Here is a 15771-nt window from a genome sequence, read left to right as displayed (position 1 = left end):
GGAGTTTACTAGGAATACTGTATCTTGTTTAAGTGATGTTACCTCAAGTAACAACAGGATGCTGGATACTCTACCAGACTAAATTAATTATCTTCCTGGAATCCAGTTTATGCTGTAACATATCTAAATTTGGGAGAGAGAAATTGTTCTCACTTCTTTACTAACTCATTGCTTGAGAGGTAAATGAGATATTTAATGAAAGATTCGAACATGTATCGCATATAGAGATCAAGCGTTAGCCTCAGGAAGAGGACTTTGACTGAAATAAAATAAAACAAAATTTTTTTTTCTTTGTCTGTCTGTCTGTCTGTTCCATTTTGTCTCGAAAACTATTGAGCCAATCTGGATGAAATTTTGTATAAACCTTTATTATGAGATGGTGCAGCGAAATAAGTATTATGGTGTCTATTTGTGCACAGTTAGAGATTCATGGGTTTTATAGGCATCAGGTACCACATTACCACATTTACTCTGAAAGTTTACTCGGAAACTACTGAGCCGATCTGACTGAAACTTTGTATGGATTTTGTTATGATAAAGTGCAGAGCAGTTATTAATACTGATATTATATGAGTTAGGGATTAATAGTGATTATTATTTAATACAAAACTGAGAAGAAATTTAACGATATTCAATCAGCAATTTGGCATAAAGCACTCATTTTTAAAGTCACACACACACACACAATGCTTCATATCTTGGGTTGAGCATATTGGGAAGTGATATACAAAGTGCCATTAGCGTATTAAGCGATGCTCTTTGTGTAAACAAACTGAGCTTAGGCATTTGGACGATGGTAAAACATTGTAAAGTCACTACTCGCACAGCAGCAACCGTATTGTGGCGGTAAAATTTCGATCCTGACTTGAGGTCGTTGCTTGTCTAGCCTCACTGATAAGATAGATATGAGACAGCGAAGCAGTACTGTATGTGGATGATTATATATGGTAATGACTATATATATATATATATATATATATATATATATATATATATATATATATATATATATATACTACGGGGGCACCCAGCCTTGCCGGGTCGTCAAATATGCTTTCTAGATTTGAGCCGTAAAAGCAATATGATTTTTTTTCTTTTGGAGACTTGATATTTTTTTTATTGATAAAGCCAGTATTGATAAAAGAAGAGCAATTGTGCTCGGGCCCTTTTAAAGAAACTGATGTGTTAATATACGGCATTTTTTGGAAAAAATAATTGATAGGATGAATCAGATCTTGAACATTGGAATCTAGCAAAACTGTTACACACACACACACGCATATATATATATATATATATATATATATATATATATATATATATATATATATATATATATATATATACACGAGGGACGTGCAATAAGTAATGCCCCTCACCCACTTCCAGTTGTCTGATCTAGCTGAAGTTTTGCATGTGCAATGATTTATATCTCTACGGGTTATGTGGCAAATTACAGCTCTGAACTAATTGTGGTTTCTGTTTTACAGGTGTTTGAACTGTCAGGTGTGAAATGGAGCCTGTTGAATGTCGAGCAGTGATGCGATTTTTGTATTTGAAAGGACACTCACCACAGGAGACTTTTGATGAAATGAAAGAAACTTATGGTGATAATGCCCCATCATATGACCTTGTAAAACGCTGGCATCGTGAATTCAAACATGGCCGGAAGTCTGTGGAAACAGCTCCCAAACCTGGTCGCCCCCCCTTCTGCCATTGATGAAGCATCTCTCCGTCAAGTTGAGGCTGCCATTTTGGAAGATCGGCGCATTACTATTCGCTAAATAGCCCAAGATGTCAAGATTAGTACAGGGTCTGTGGAAACTATCATTCATGACCATTTGCATATGCATAAGGAGTCTGCCAGACGGATTCCCAGGTTGCTCACACCATTCCAGAAGCGAGAACGCGTCGAGTGCTGGAGGATGAATTTGGAGATGTGCCAAGAAGATGAGTCAAAGTTTTTAAAAAGACTGATTACACAGGATGAAACCTGGGTCCATCACTATGAACCAGAGACCAAAGCCCAGTCAATGCAGTGGAAACACTTGGCCTCACCACCTCCAAAGAAGGCAAGGGTACAGCCCTCCGCTGGCAAGGTCATGCTCACAGTCTTCTGGGACCAGGACGAAGTAGTGATGACAGATTTCCTGGCAAAGGGTACCACAATTACAGGAGCCTATTATGCTTCCCTTTTTAGGAAATTAATGGAAGCAATCAAAATCAAGAGGCAGGGCAAGATCAGCAAAGGTACCCTCCTCCTCCTCCTACAGGACAATACTCCGGTCCACAACTCGCATGTCTCCGGATTAGAAGCACAGGCGTGTGGTTATGAAATACTCCCCATCCTCCCTACTCTCCTGACCTTTCACCCTCTGACTTTCACCTCTTCCCAGCCATGAAGTTGTTTTTGAAAGGAAAGCGTTTCCCAGATGATGCAACCTTGATTTCTGAAGTCACGTCGTAGTTGGAGGACCAAGCTGGGGTGTTCTACAAAAACGGTCTCCAGAGCTGCATCAAATGATGGGAGAAATGCATAACTCTGGGTGGTTTCTATGTAGAGGAAGACTAATAACTGTGCCAAGTTTTGTTGCTCTACTGCTATGGGAAGTGGTTCAGGGGCATTACTTATTGCACGCCCCTCGTATATATTAGCAAACATTGTTTAAAATAACATTTACTATAGCAATAGACAAAATGAAGATTTATTTTGAGGGTGTCATTCTTTAAAAATCTACCCCAAATCAGGTACTTATCTAATTAATATGTAATTTTCACCGAATATTAAATGAAGAAGGAAATAAATGTTTTTTTCTTATTCAGTATTTATATATATATGTATATATATATATATATATATATATATATATATATATATATATATATATATATATTACATAGGAAAATCATGGATTAAATAGAAAAATGCGAGTATGAAAAGTAATATCGTTAAGATTTAAACAGTGAAAGTAAAAGGTCCAGTTTGTAACATTGGGGGAAAAAGACAAGCTATTCTAGTGAAAAATATAATTAATTCATAACTTAAAATATTGCCGTATTAAGAATTTTTTAAATTCAATTTAACGTTACATATTCAGTTCTTAATTAATACTGCAATATTTTAAGTTATAAATTTATCAAATGTTTTACTAGAATATCTTGTCTTTTTCTTTTCCAGTTTTAATAACTGGTCATTTTATTATCCTAAGTTTAATCTTAACAATATCATTTTTCATGCTCGCATTTTTCTATGTAATCCATGATTTTTCCAGACTTTGCTTTGGAATATAATTTTCTCTTTCTGTTTCACTTTTTACCGGTGAATTATTAGCGACAGTGCAGCTGAACGACAGCAGTAGATTATTAGCGACAGTTTTCTTATATTTTATTATGTCATCATCTCCGCCATTCCCAGCCGATTTGAGGTAGCGTAACAGATTTGGTTGCTATGGTAACCAACAGCAAATAATAAAACCTCTCTCAGTTCCATACAGATTCTGAGAATTTTTTGACCCAGTAATTTTATTATAACTTTTGCTTTACTGAACGGAAATTGAATTTTTTTCCAAAATATAGCTATGGCTGTGACCTATGAACTGTAAAACTAACACTTAACTATCGTGGTTGTATTGAGATTTTCATTTGGTTGGGATAATTATATAAATATTTATATTAGATTTTGTCTGGTAAACTTTTGCCTGAATTAAGTTTATATATATACTAGCAGTTCATCTCGGCTTTGCTCGGGCCCTATGTACTGTTCATAACTTTATGTGCATATGTATATATATATATTTATGTTCATATGTATATATATATTAAAAAGTTTGATCCATGACCAAGTAATCTACATCTAAAATTTTAAGTGTTTAGACATAAAATTGGCAGAGGAGTTTGGTAGAGTCTACAAAGGTCAACTCTTTAACCTTTGACCTCTTGGCAGTCAAATTTTTGCCTAAATCTGATTAAAAAGCTTACTGCGTTTCTAAATACCCTTTATGTAAAATTTCAAATGTTTAGACCAAAAATTGGCTGAATAATATGCTAGAAACCGCAAAAGTGAATCTTTTGAACTTTTGCCCCTTTGCATCCAAATTTTCGGTCAAAAACCGATTAAAAAGCTTGTTCTAAATTTTAAATGTTTAGACCACAAATTGGCTGAGTAATTTGGTAGACACCGCATAGATCAACTTTGACCCAATATTTGACCCCTTAACAATCATTGTTTTGAGCTCGAATCAAGTTAAAAAACTTGATCCGTGTGTAAAATAACACCAGCAGAAATAATTGTAACTGCACCAACAAATCCCAATGCCCACTTAATCAACAATGCCTACAAACAGAAGTAGTCTATGAAGCCACAATTGCACCTGAAGAAAACCCAAACGACAAAAAATACTATATTGGCTTGGCAGGCACCTCCTTTAAAGATAGGTTTAGAGTACATAATTGCCCCTTTACAAACCCCAACCATCCTAACAAAACCTCACTAACCTCCCAATATCTAGATCTAATCCAAAATAACCTTACACCAACCATTACGTGGGAAATCCTCAAAAAATCTAACATATGTAAATCTTTAGACTCCCCATGCCTTCTCTGCTTGAACGAAAAACTTTTTATATTCAGTTTTAAAGATAGAGATAAATTACTAAATAAAAAACATGAAACCACCATAAACTGCCGGCACTACAAATCCCACCTCCTTAGCAATTATACACCTTTCTGAAACATCCCCTAGACAACATCCTCTTTAGAACCGCCGAATAATAATACACACAATGTACCCATCTACCGCAGACACCCAACTACTGTAACATCAACACAACCAAACCCCCTTACTCAACTCTCCCTTTATCCTATATTACCCTACCCATTTACACATTCATCTACCCATGAATCCTAATAACCACAACCCACTTTCCAATTACGACTAAAACTCCCCACAGTTATATGAATGTACATAGGTGGCAACTTGTATAGATATCTGTATGTATATACATGTATTTTTTGTAGATATGCCAGAAACTCTATTATATTTAACGCACCTACTTACTTGTCTATGTGCGTGTATTTATCTTCATATCTATGTGTGTTTGTGGGCATGATTGGACCTATGTATGTATCCCTGTCTGTGTTTATGTTTATTTCTCTATATACGCGGACATGATTATGTGTGATCATGGGTCATATGTATGCATGTATGCATATGTATGCATTTGTGACTATGTCTGCGTACACATACATCTGTATGCATGTATCTGCTGTCCTAGTGACTATATGTATATATGTATATATGTATCTATGTATATGCACATGAGTGGGCGTATATGTACAGATGTAGCTATGCCTGGATTTATATACATATATGTGTCTGTATGTATGTGTATGCCTATATCCACAACACACTTCACACTGAAAATAAAGTTAAGCATAGCCACTGCCCTTTATGTATATGAACCTAACAGTTAACTTTTAAACATTTATACTCCATTTAACACCCACCCCCATTTTCCCCTAGAAACTATAAAATAATCCCCATCCAATAAGCAAAGCAAATCAATACACACCCCTAAAAATTAAATCAACAACATGAATTTCGAACATAACTTCAACATGTCCACCTAACCTTGCATTATCTACACCCGCTTATTTATTTATCCTTTATCTATTCATTCATTTATCTACCCTAACTTTACTAAGCATAAATATACACATCTCTGTGTATATATGTATATATGTCTGTATGTGTATATTTGTATAATTGTATATGCTTATATATATTATATAACCCCGCAGTATAAACTAACTTAACTAAATTAAACCATGTACTCACTTATTTATTTATTATTATTATTTATTTATCTTAACTTTACTTTATTTACTTGGTATAGATGTATACATGAAGGCATGCGTATGTATATATATGTATGTATGGATATGTATATATTTGTGTATATGTATATATATATGCCTATATAGGTCTGTATATTCATATTTTATAAATATTTATTTTTATGTAATTGTGTATACATATGCATGAGCCTGTGCGTGTGTATGTACTTGCATGTATATGTCTGTGTATGTGTGTGTGTGTGCATATACTTCTTACTGGAGATCTGTATATCCACGTATATGTATATGGATGGGTGTGTGTATGTATATATTTATATATGTGTGAACATGTCTTTATATCTATATATATATACGAGTATATATATGTGTACGAGAGTTGCGTATATGTGTGTATATCTCTGCATGTAGATCCATGTACGTCTGCATGGGCATTGTTTTTATATGTGTGTGCCTATATGTCTACATATTGGTGTCTAATATGTATGTATATGTATCATGCGTTTTTATGCGTGCGTCAACGTCTGTATTAACTCTTAACTGCTTAAAAACAACCCACTATGAAATGAACAGCGACCACGAAAACCGTAAATTAAACGTTGTAACTGCCAAACATGACAGCTACACTAACCCTTTCCCCTCCCTCTCTCCCTTTCCTCCCATCTATCTCTCTCCCTCCCTCTCTTCCTCTCATCTAATTGATATACCTTATCGAACAAGGAAAAAAAGTAGTCAAAATTTTAAAACCCCAAAATTGAATCTCCTATTTCTCCCCTCCTCTCATTACCTACTCTCTTTTCTCTTTACCAACCTCTCTCGACCCCCTTCCCTCCCAATATCCACACATCGCCACCCAAACCTCCCTGAATCTGCCACCCCCACACACAATACAACTTAATATATTTTAACCTTCAAAACTGAAATATTGTCATTACTCGCCTTCCCCCTATTATCTCCTACCCCCAACCCCCTCCCTTTTCTTGCCCCCTTTTTTTCTCGTATTCCTTCTAAAAACAATTCTTCCTAATACTAACCAACCATTTCTGTAAGGTCTGACGAGGCTGTTAGATCGTAAACATGGCCCAACATCCGAAACATATGTAACCAAACAGATAAAACGGTAATAAAAAAATAAAACATATATATATATATATATTATATATATATATATATATATATATATATATATATATATATATATATATATATATATATATACTAGCATGGGTGTCCGGCGTTGACCAGGTGTTTGGAGGTGTATGTTGAGCAAAAGAAAAAAGTGGTAGTAGGATAGCAGGCTCGAACTCGTACCGTGAAGGAGGAAAAGAACGGGAGAAAACGTGGCGTCTTTGCTGTTACGACTACCGCAAACCGGATCTTACATAGGTTTAAATTAAGGCTAGATAATCGAAAAGAGAGGGTGACTTTCGAAAATATCGGCGAAAAAAGCGACCCCTCCCTGTAGAAAGGTGCCCAGTTAAGGGTGAAGAAATTAATGTTTTTTTAGCCAATTTTTCGGTATTTGTCGTCTGAAGGGTCGAGCTTCAAAACTATACTGATCTTGTGAAAATCCGTCGCCTCTGTCGAAAGTTTTGGGCAGATATGCAGACATAGATTTATATATTTAATTTTTTTACAATTTCACCTCAAACAAGGAATATTGCCACTTTGATGTAGGTGGATACTATCAGGGGCATAAGCTACAGGGGTACTATGGCGGCAGTTGGGCAGCAAGATGTCGATCACGTTACACTTGAACTTTTGCAGGTCAGTTTAGTTGGGGAAGCAGGTATTCGGAAGGGAATTCCAAAGTCCAGCGGTTCTGGGGAAGAAACTACTGGAATAGAAGGTTCTCTGACATCTACGGATTTCAACTGTGAAGGGGTGGGATTTTGCTGCTTGTCGGGTTTGTCGGGGGTATTTACGTTTATGACCCTTTAATATTTATTTTTTTGGACTCAAATCAAGTTATTAAGTTAGATCCATATTCAAGGAACCTACATCTAAAATTTCAAGTGTTTAGACCCAAAATTGTCGGATGAGTTTGGTAGAGTTCTAAAAGGTCAAATCGTTGAACTTTGACTCCTTAACAGCCAAATTTCTTGCCGACTTGCCGAAAGCGGATTAGAAAGATCTTCCCAAATCTCAGTACCCTGTATATCAAATTTCGAGTCTTTAGACTTAAAACTGGCAGAGTTATTGAGTAGGGAAATGTACACACACACACACACACACACACACACACACACACACACACACACACACACACACACACAGACACACAGATACATCCTTTTTAACCGCTAGACACTGGAATTCCATTTTAGGTACCTGCTTCCCCAACTGTACTGACATGCAGAAGTTCAAGTGTAACGTGAACCGACGTTTTGCTGCCCAAATCCCAGCATAGTACCCTAGTAGTTGTTGCCCCTGATAGTAGCCCCCTACACCAAAGTGGCAATGTTCCTTGTTTGGAGTGAAAATGTAATAAAAAAAAATCTAAGAATCCAAAAAATAAATATCAAAATTGAATGAAAACATCCCTACTCTTATTTCAGAGAAGCTGGTTCCTCCTCCCCCTCCTCACACATACACATTAGTAATGACCTTGGATCGCAGTTACCTTCATAGGGAAGCAAATAACTTTATAATACTATAAAACAGTACATATATTCTTCAAACCAATAAAAGAAAACACACACCCACACACACGCACCAATACACACGCGCGCGCACACCACACCACCCACCCACCACACACACACACATCCTACCCTATGCACCCAGTTGACCAAGTACCAATGGGTCCTTCACCTCCACCCAAGTAAGAGTAAAAAAAATGAGAAAAAAACAAAGAAAGATAAATAAAAACACAAGCAGAAAGAAAGAGGGAGAGAGAGAGAGAGAGAGAGAGAGAGAGATAAGACAGCAGTGATCACAGCCCAATAAAACAGTAATAAAAATTGGACATACGAATGAAAAGTAGATTCATTTACACGTTTCCGCCTCTCGGAAACATTTCAAATGAACTACGAAAATGTTCTTTTACATCTTAAACACATTTTGAATATATTCTAAGCATTTTAAATAATTTCTGAAGAGGACACTTCACAGAACGTCTGAAACGCGTTAAAAACGATTTCAATGATTTAAAAACATTATTACAATGAATGTTATAAAATACACATTGTTGGTGACCACCTCCTTATTTAAATATACATCTTTCTCTCGTTGGAATTTCTTAACCCATTATATATATATATATATATATATATATATATATATATATATTATACAGATTTTATACCACCAGTTTCTAGTTTAGTAATAAGGATAATAAAACAAGGTGGGGATAAAAATAAAATATTTAAACAGTTAAATAAAGCATTTGTTCGTTATCCTGATGCTTTTGAATCGTTTAAGATTAACCAGACTATATTAATAAAGGAAATCCAAAACTATATTTGCAATGTATAAAATGTATTTATAATTACATATAATAAATTTATATTAAAAAAATAATAAAAAAATTTATATATGTAAAAAGATTTTTAACCTTTATATATCTAATTTTAAATAAGAATGTAAATATACTAAATACTAATCATAGTGGGGGTGATAAGTAGTTAAATGGGTTCATCCTAATCTTATAAATACAAGACTGATAAATTAAAAAATAAAAAAATGTATCCATTTTAAATGTGGAAATTGATGAATCGCACAGGTAAGAAATTCATTTTTATAGTATGAAAAGGTTAGTAATTGCAATTAAGAATAGGAAATTGGATCAAATGTTTGTAACATGTCTTCTTCCTAAAATTAAGACCAACACCGCTGGGGAGCCATGATGTAATATACTGTTTTGTTTTTAAATCCCCGAAACAGTGTTTCATGGTAAACAACTGATGATCCCTTGAAAAATAAATTATTGGTATTATAGTAAATTCGAGAGCGAGTTGATGCAGTGATTGCAGGTGATTAAATGACTTGCTGACTAGATCGTTTTCTAATGAATGATAAAAAAATATTTTTTTGTATAGTTTTAAAGGTTAAAAACTTCAAAGACGATATATATATATATATATATATATAGTGGGTAGCAAAATTATTTGGTACATTGTTTTTTTTTCGTATTACTCAAGAAATATGAAGTTAATTTAAATGAAATTTACACTCAATCTTTAAACAGATATCATGTAGTTAATAATAAAATGGAAATAAAAATATATTTTGTTGACAAATATTTATTAACAAAAGCAAATTACTCAATTTCATTCTTAAGCAGTCATTTAATGTTGCTACAATATTTTTCAACCAATCAGAAATGCCATTCTTAAGCAATCATTTAATGTTGGTGCAATATTTCAACCAATCAGAAGACATTCCAGGTTTTGTTTCCTATAGATCAGTCAATAGCAGCTCTCAGACACTGCACAGATTGCCTCTTTCATTACTATTTTAAAATGGTTAAAACAAAGGATTTGACTAATGATATGCGCCAGGAAATCATAAGGCATTAAGTTTTAAAGGGATACAGGGAAATAGCTTCAGAACTAAATTTGGTGGTGAGTACAGTTGGGGCTGTCGTGAGAAAGTGAAAAACAATGGGTCGTAATACTAAAAATCTTCTAAGAAGTGGTCGGCAACGTAAATTAAATGATATTACTGCTCGTTATATTGCTCGTAATGTGAAGAAAGAACCATTTCTGACTTGTTCAGAAATTTAGAAAGAATTTGCAGAATGTAGGTATTGAAGTAAGCAAGGACACAATCAAGAGATCATTGAATTGTATAGGCCTGTCTTCTAGGTTACAGAGAAAGACTCAATTAATAAGTCCGAAATATGGGAAAAATCCTTTGAAATTTGTTTATAAATATCAATGTGAATCGGAAGACTTCTGGAAAAAAGTTATTTCGTCAGATGAAACTAAAATTAAGCTTTTCCTGTATTGAGAAAAAAAGGTCACAAAATTTGAACCATCTCATACCATTCCCACAATAAAATTTGGAGGTGGAAGTGTGATGATTTGAGGCTGCTTTTCTGCAAATAGAGTTGGAGGAATTGTAAACATAGATGAAAAAATTAATGCAGCAAAATACATGATGATTTTGTCAACGGATCTGTTCAAGAGTATCGCAGATTGAAGATTGGGCCGTGATTTTTATCTTCCAGCAAGACAATGATCTCAAACACAAGGCTAAAATAACTATGAAACGGCTTAAGGATAATGTGATTAGTGCCCTACAGAGGCCTAGGTAGTGACCCGACCTAAATTCCATCGAAAATCTGTGGAAAACTTTGAAGTTAAGGTTGCATTCAAGAGATCCCAAGAATTTCAAAGAATTGAAAAGAGATTGCAAAGAAGAATGACTGAAACTTCTAGTAAGTGCTTGTAAGATAGGAAGCAGGAAAATATGGAAAGAATTTGAAGGCTTTAAGGCAGAACAGATAATATACAACTAAATATTAGTAAATGTGTTAAATACTTTTGCATATGAGTAATTTGATTATTTGTTTATAAATATTTGTTAACTAATTATATATTAATTTCGCTTTTATTTTTAGATAATATCTCTTCAGAGATAGAGTGTAAATTTTATTCAAATAAACTTGATATTTTTGGAGAAATATGAAAAACAACAACAACAAAAACAATGTACCAAATACTTTTGCTACCCATTGTATGTGTATATATATATATATATATATATATATATATATATATATATATATATATATATATATATATATATACGAAAAGTTCAATTATTTAAAGTCACAAAATAAACGCAATCTTGGAGATTTTCAGTTATCAACAAAATAAACAGTTGCAATTACAGAAAGAACAAGTATCATGCCAAACGAAAATGGAAGCAGAAAATTGGGAATCACAGAAATAATTTTTTTTTTTTGTACAGGCATTTAAAATTGCCGTAAAAATCCAGTATGTTATTGCTATACATCTTATGAGATGACTGACCAATTTTTATGATTTCAGATTCAAACGAACAGCTGCAACAGGAATTAGAATACACCATACTAAAGCCTAATTGTCACAGCTGGTGAATTTCTATAAATGCTATCTGGACGTGAAAACCTGTTAGAAGAACGTTAAGCAATAAAATTCTGTTTTAAACAAAAATACCTCAGAAACGTATGGAATGCTTCAGACTGCTTTTGGACCATCTTGCATGAATCGAGCATAAGTTTTTGAGTGGCATAAGAGATTCGAGGAAGGCTGAGGGTCTGTGAGGGATGATGAGGTGTAGGAGGAGCAAGAAAACTAGAACACGGGAGTTGATTGGCCAAATAAAGACTTTCATAGATAAGGACCGTCGTATGTCTATGAAGACAATAAGTGCACAGTTTGATGTCAGTGTGAGAACTGAGCACATAATTATTCGCGATGAACTGAAGATGCGGAAGATTTGTAAGAAGTTTGTCACAAGAGTGCTAAAAGAAGATCAGAAATAAAAACATTGTCTTGGCCAAGGTAGGCATCAAGACAGTTCCTCATCCTATTTATAATCCAGATCTTGTTCCCTGTGACTTTTGGTTATTTCCTAAGCGGAAAGAAAATCTTAGAGACTGTCGTTATGAGACAATTGGTGAGATGAAAGAGGCTGTGACGAGGGTCATTGGCACGCTCACACAAAAGGACTTTCATGGGGTCTTCCAGAAGTTGTTGGAACGGTACAACAAGTGCATTACAACCGGAGAAGATTACTTCGAAGGGCACTAGAGATTCATACGCATACTATCAGTAAAAGTACACATACGAAAAGTCAGGAAAGTTGCTGAAGTTACCTCGTATCAAAATTAAGGGCTAATAACTTAAAATGTCTTACATTTGTACAAGGATATGTGCTAAGCACAAATGCAGAAATTAGACACTGTTGCATAGAATGCCCTTTCACATTCGCACATTGTTGGCTCAGTTTTGTATCCCTATCTGACCATAACAAGTTTTGATCGCCTCATTTCGTTTTCCACTCGGGCCTCGATGTTTCTGAATTTCAGAAGAGGAGATTCACGAGTAGTGTTATTCTTTGGTCGTCTCATCGAAAGCTGTTAGCTGTTCAATATGGCTGAGTATGTTTCTCCGTCGTTGGACTGTTGCTTGACGTTCATCACTGACAGCTTTTGTAATCTCTACTCGGCTAGCTACTTTCCGTATCACATTTGAAGATTACTGGTAATGATTCGGTAGTAAATAATAATAGAGCCAAGGAGAGATAGAACATTCGATACTTCGCCAGGAAAAGGCATAAAGAGTATTGAGAACCTGAAAAAGCTACTTATCACACGATCAAAAGGAAACCACCGGCCTTCGTCAGCGAGGGCAAGAGTAAACGGTTGTTCTAAAAACGAAAAGAAAGTTGCAATCGTGAATGGCATAACCAGAGTACAGTGAAAATCTATGGGACATGTATTATCACTCAGGATCCAGAGAAAACCAACAATAATTATGTTAAACGGCTGTTGCAAGAAGGCTACAATTAATTACAAAAGCAGTAATTGCTAGAAATTTGATGCGACTTGATGCGACTTTATTTCAAGGATTAGAACCTAGTTTAGCTAGTGCGATATTATTAGAAATTATAACTGCGAAGAACATTGGAAGTCTGGAATGGCATATTGTCACTCCGGCCCCAGGGAAGACTAGATGTTTGTGGTAGTTGGTGGCATGACTTGTGTGCGAAATGAGAGTTTCATAGGTGCGTGGAGTGTCACAACCTGTTGTGTCTGTTCTTAGGTTTCTGGGAACGATCCGGACGCAGACCAGTACACAGCAGATGTTGAAGGAAGTAATAATAATGATAATCGTTATGAATGAGGTGATAGGGAATGGAAATCAGAAATGCATGCAAATCGTGTTTCTTTTCTGAAATGTTATCTTATCCTCGGCTGTTTCTTTCAGATGAGAGTGAAGAGAAGGCCGTGAAAAAAGCAGCTGACCATTGTCGCCGCCGCCGTCGCCGCCACCGTCGTCGCCGCCACCGTCGTCGCCGCCGTCGACGCCGACGACGACGCCACCGTCGAAATCGTGTCTGACGTCTATAAAAATGAATGAGACTTTCTATTGGCACATCACTGAAGGCAATCTGTTACCGAGAGGAGAAGAAGAAGAGCAATGTCGACGTTTATTATTTTAATTTTCATGTGCGCGGCCCAAGTCGGGGCGAAAATCTATTCACAGTAAGTTTATTGAATGCAGTGTGCCTTACTTGGATTCGGAATTACCTTTTTAATCTCTCTCTCTCTCTCTCCCTCTCTCTCTCCCTCTCTCTCTCCCTCTCCTTCTCTCTCTATCTTAGCTCTCTCTCTCTCTCTCTCTCTAGCGCGCCCATTTTCACTCTCTGTCTATCTACTTACCTATCTATCTGTTTGCCTGTATATCTATCACACAAACATACATGCACGCAATCAACTTGATAGTAATATATATATATATATATATATATATATATATATATATATATATATATATATATATATATATATATAATCTGAGGTTATTGTTTTCCAGACGTTTTGCTTTCGTATACGCTGTACCGCCCTGAAAAAATCTCTAGGTACTGGTGACTAGCTGACTGAAACATGACCATGACTGAGTAGCAACATATTAATGCTTATGTAAAATATATATATATATAAGTAGAAACACTCTGATAATATAAAAATATATACTGGTACATGTAGATTTATCGATCAATTTAAAACAGGGAAATAAGGGAATACAATAGAATAGGTACTGGTTATCAAAACAGTTCATGCCAGGCATTTCGAAACCTAATGCTTCAAAGAACTTTGATAATTCCTACACACTGTATTTTATTCCGTTGTTTGGAATTGGTCAATAAATCAATATGCATCAGCATCTATCTATCTATCTATCTATATATATATATATATATATATATATATATATATATATATATATATATCTTTCGGTTATCAATAGGTTTACCTGTTTTATATGAGGTCTGTCTGCATATCGACCTTTTTATTATATCGAAAAGTCTCCATTTAAATAATCATTTTATACTTCCTTCATCTTCTTGTATATATAGAAAGATATAAATAGATACAATTATTACTATAATTATTATTTTTATATTTTTTATAATATATATATGTATATATATATATATATACATATATGAGAATACAAATTTAAGACTGTAAAATACACTTTCATGAATTCAGCAGGATACTCAAATAAAATATAGAATATATATATATATATATATATATATATATATATATATATATATATATAAAAGAAACTTTATCTGTATGTGTGTCCCTGTGTGTTAACGTAAGTTCATTCCATATAGACTCGAAAACGGCTGGGCTGATTTTTATGAAATATCACACGAAGGTATTTGATGTGTTCTTAAATTAGTTTTGTATTGGAAGGTCTTCGATATATATATATATATATATATATATATATATATATATATATATATATATATATATTAATAGATATAGATATGTGTCTGCCAAATTGATTGTACGTGCAAAATGAATGCTGATGCTCAAGATGTATAATCATTTTTACCGATCCTTTTACTTAAAAAATTCACTAAAAATCATGAAATTATCAATTTTAATGAAATTTTCACTATTTATCAATTAATAATCACAGATTATAATGAACCCATTATTTTTGTTTTATCTTAGTGGAAATGTATTATTTCAGTTAGACAAAAATACCTTTACTAAAGTTAAAATATGATTTAATTTATTTTTGCTTTTTTTATGAATATAAAGCATTATAAATGATAACAATTTAAAAAAAAAAATTAGTTTTTACAGGAACATTACAAAAAAGGCCCTAAAGTCAGGAATTCAATAAAACTTGAAGAAAAATTAATTTATCGAACTACCGGTAGTATCATTGTATTAAT

At 34.2% G+C, this 15771-nt stretch overlaps 1 protein-coding gene across 1 annotated transcript in view; it reads left to right on the top strand.

Moving 5' to 3' along the window:
• The window catches only part of LOC145301420 (carboxypeptidase A2-like), a 140946-nt gene that overhangs the window by 46325 nt on the left and 78850 nt on the right, over positions 1-15771 (top strand). The window contains exon 2 of the mRNA XM_080144574.1: positions 13776-14053. Within this exon, the coding sequence (XP_080000700.1) occupies positions 13989-14053 (65 nt within the window). The 5' untranslated portion in view covers positions 13776-13988. The remainder of the gene's footprint in view (positions 1-13775; positions 14054-15771) is intronic.

The sequence above is a fragment of the Euprymna scolopes genome, chromosome 2 (assembly GCF_053919585.1).
Source record: "Euprymna scolopes isolate OS-2025 chromosome 2, ASM5391958v1, whole genome shotgun sequence".
Taxonomy (NCBI): Eukaryota; Metazoa; Mollusca; class Cephalopoda; order Sepiida; family Sepiolidae; genus Euprymna; species Euprymna scolopes.
The sequence above is the reverse complement of the archived record's forward strand: the minus strand, read 5'-3'. Positions and strand labels throughout refer to the sequence as shown.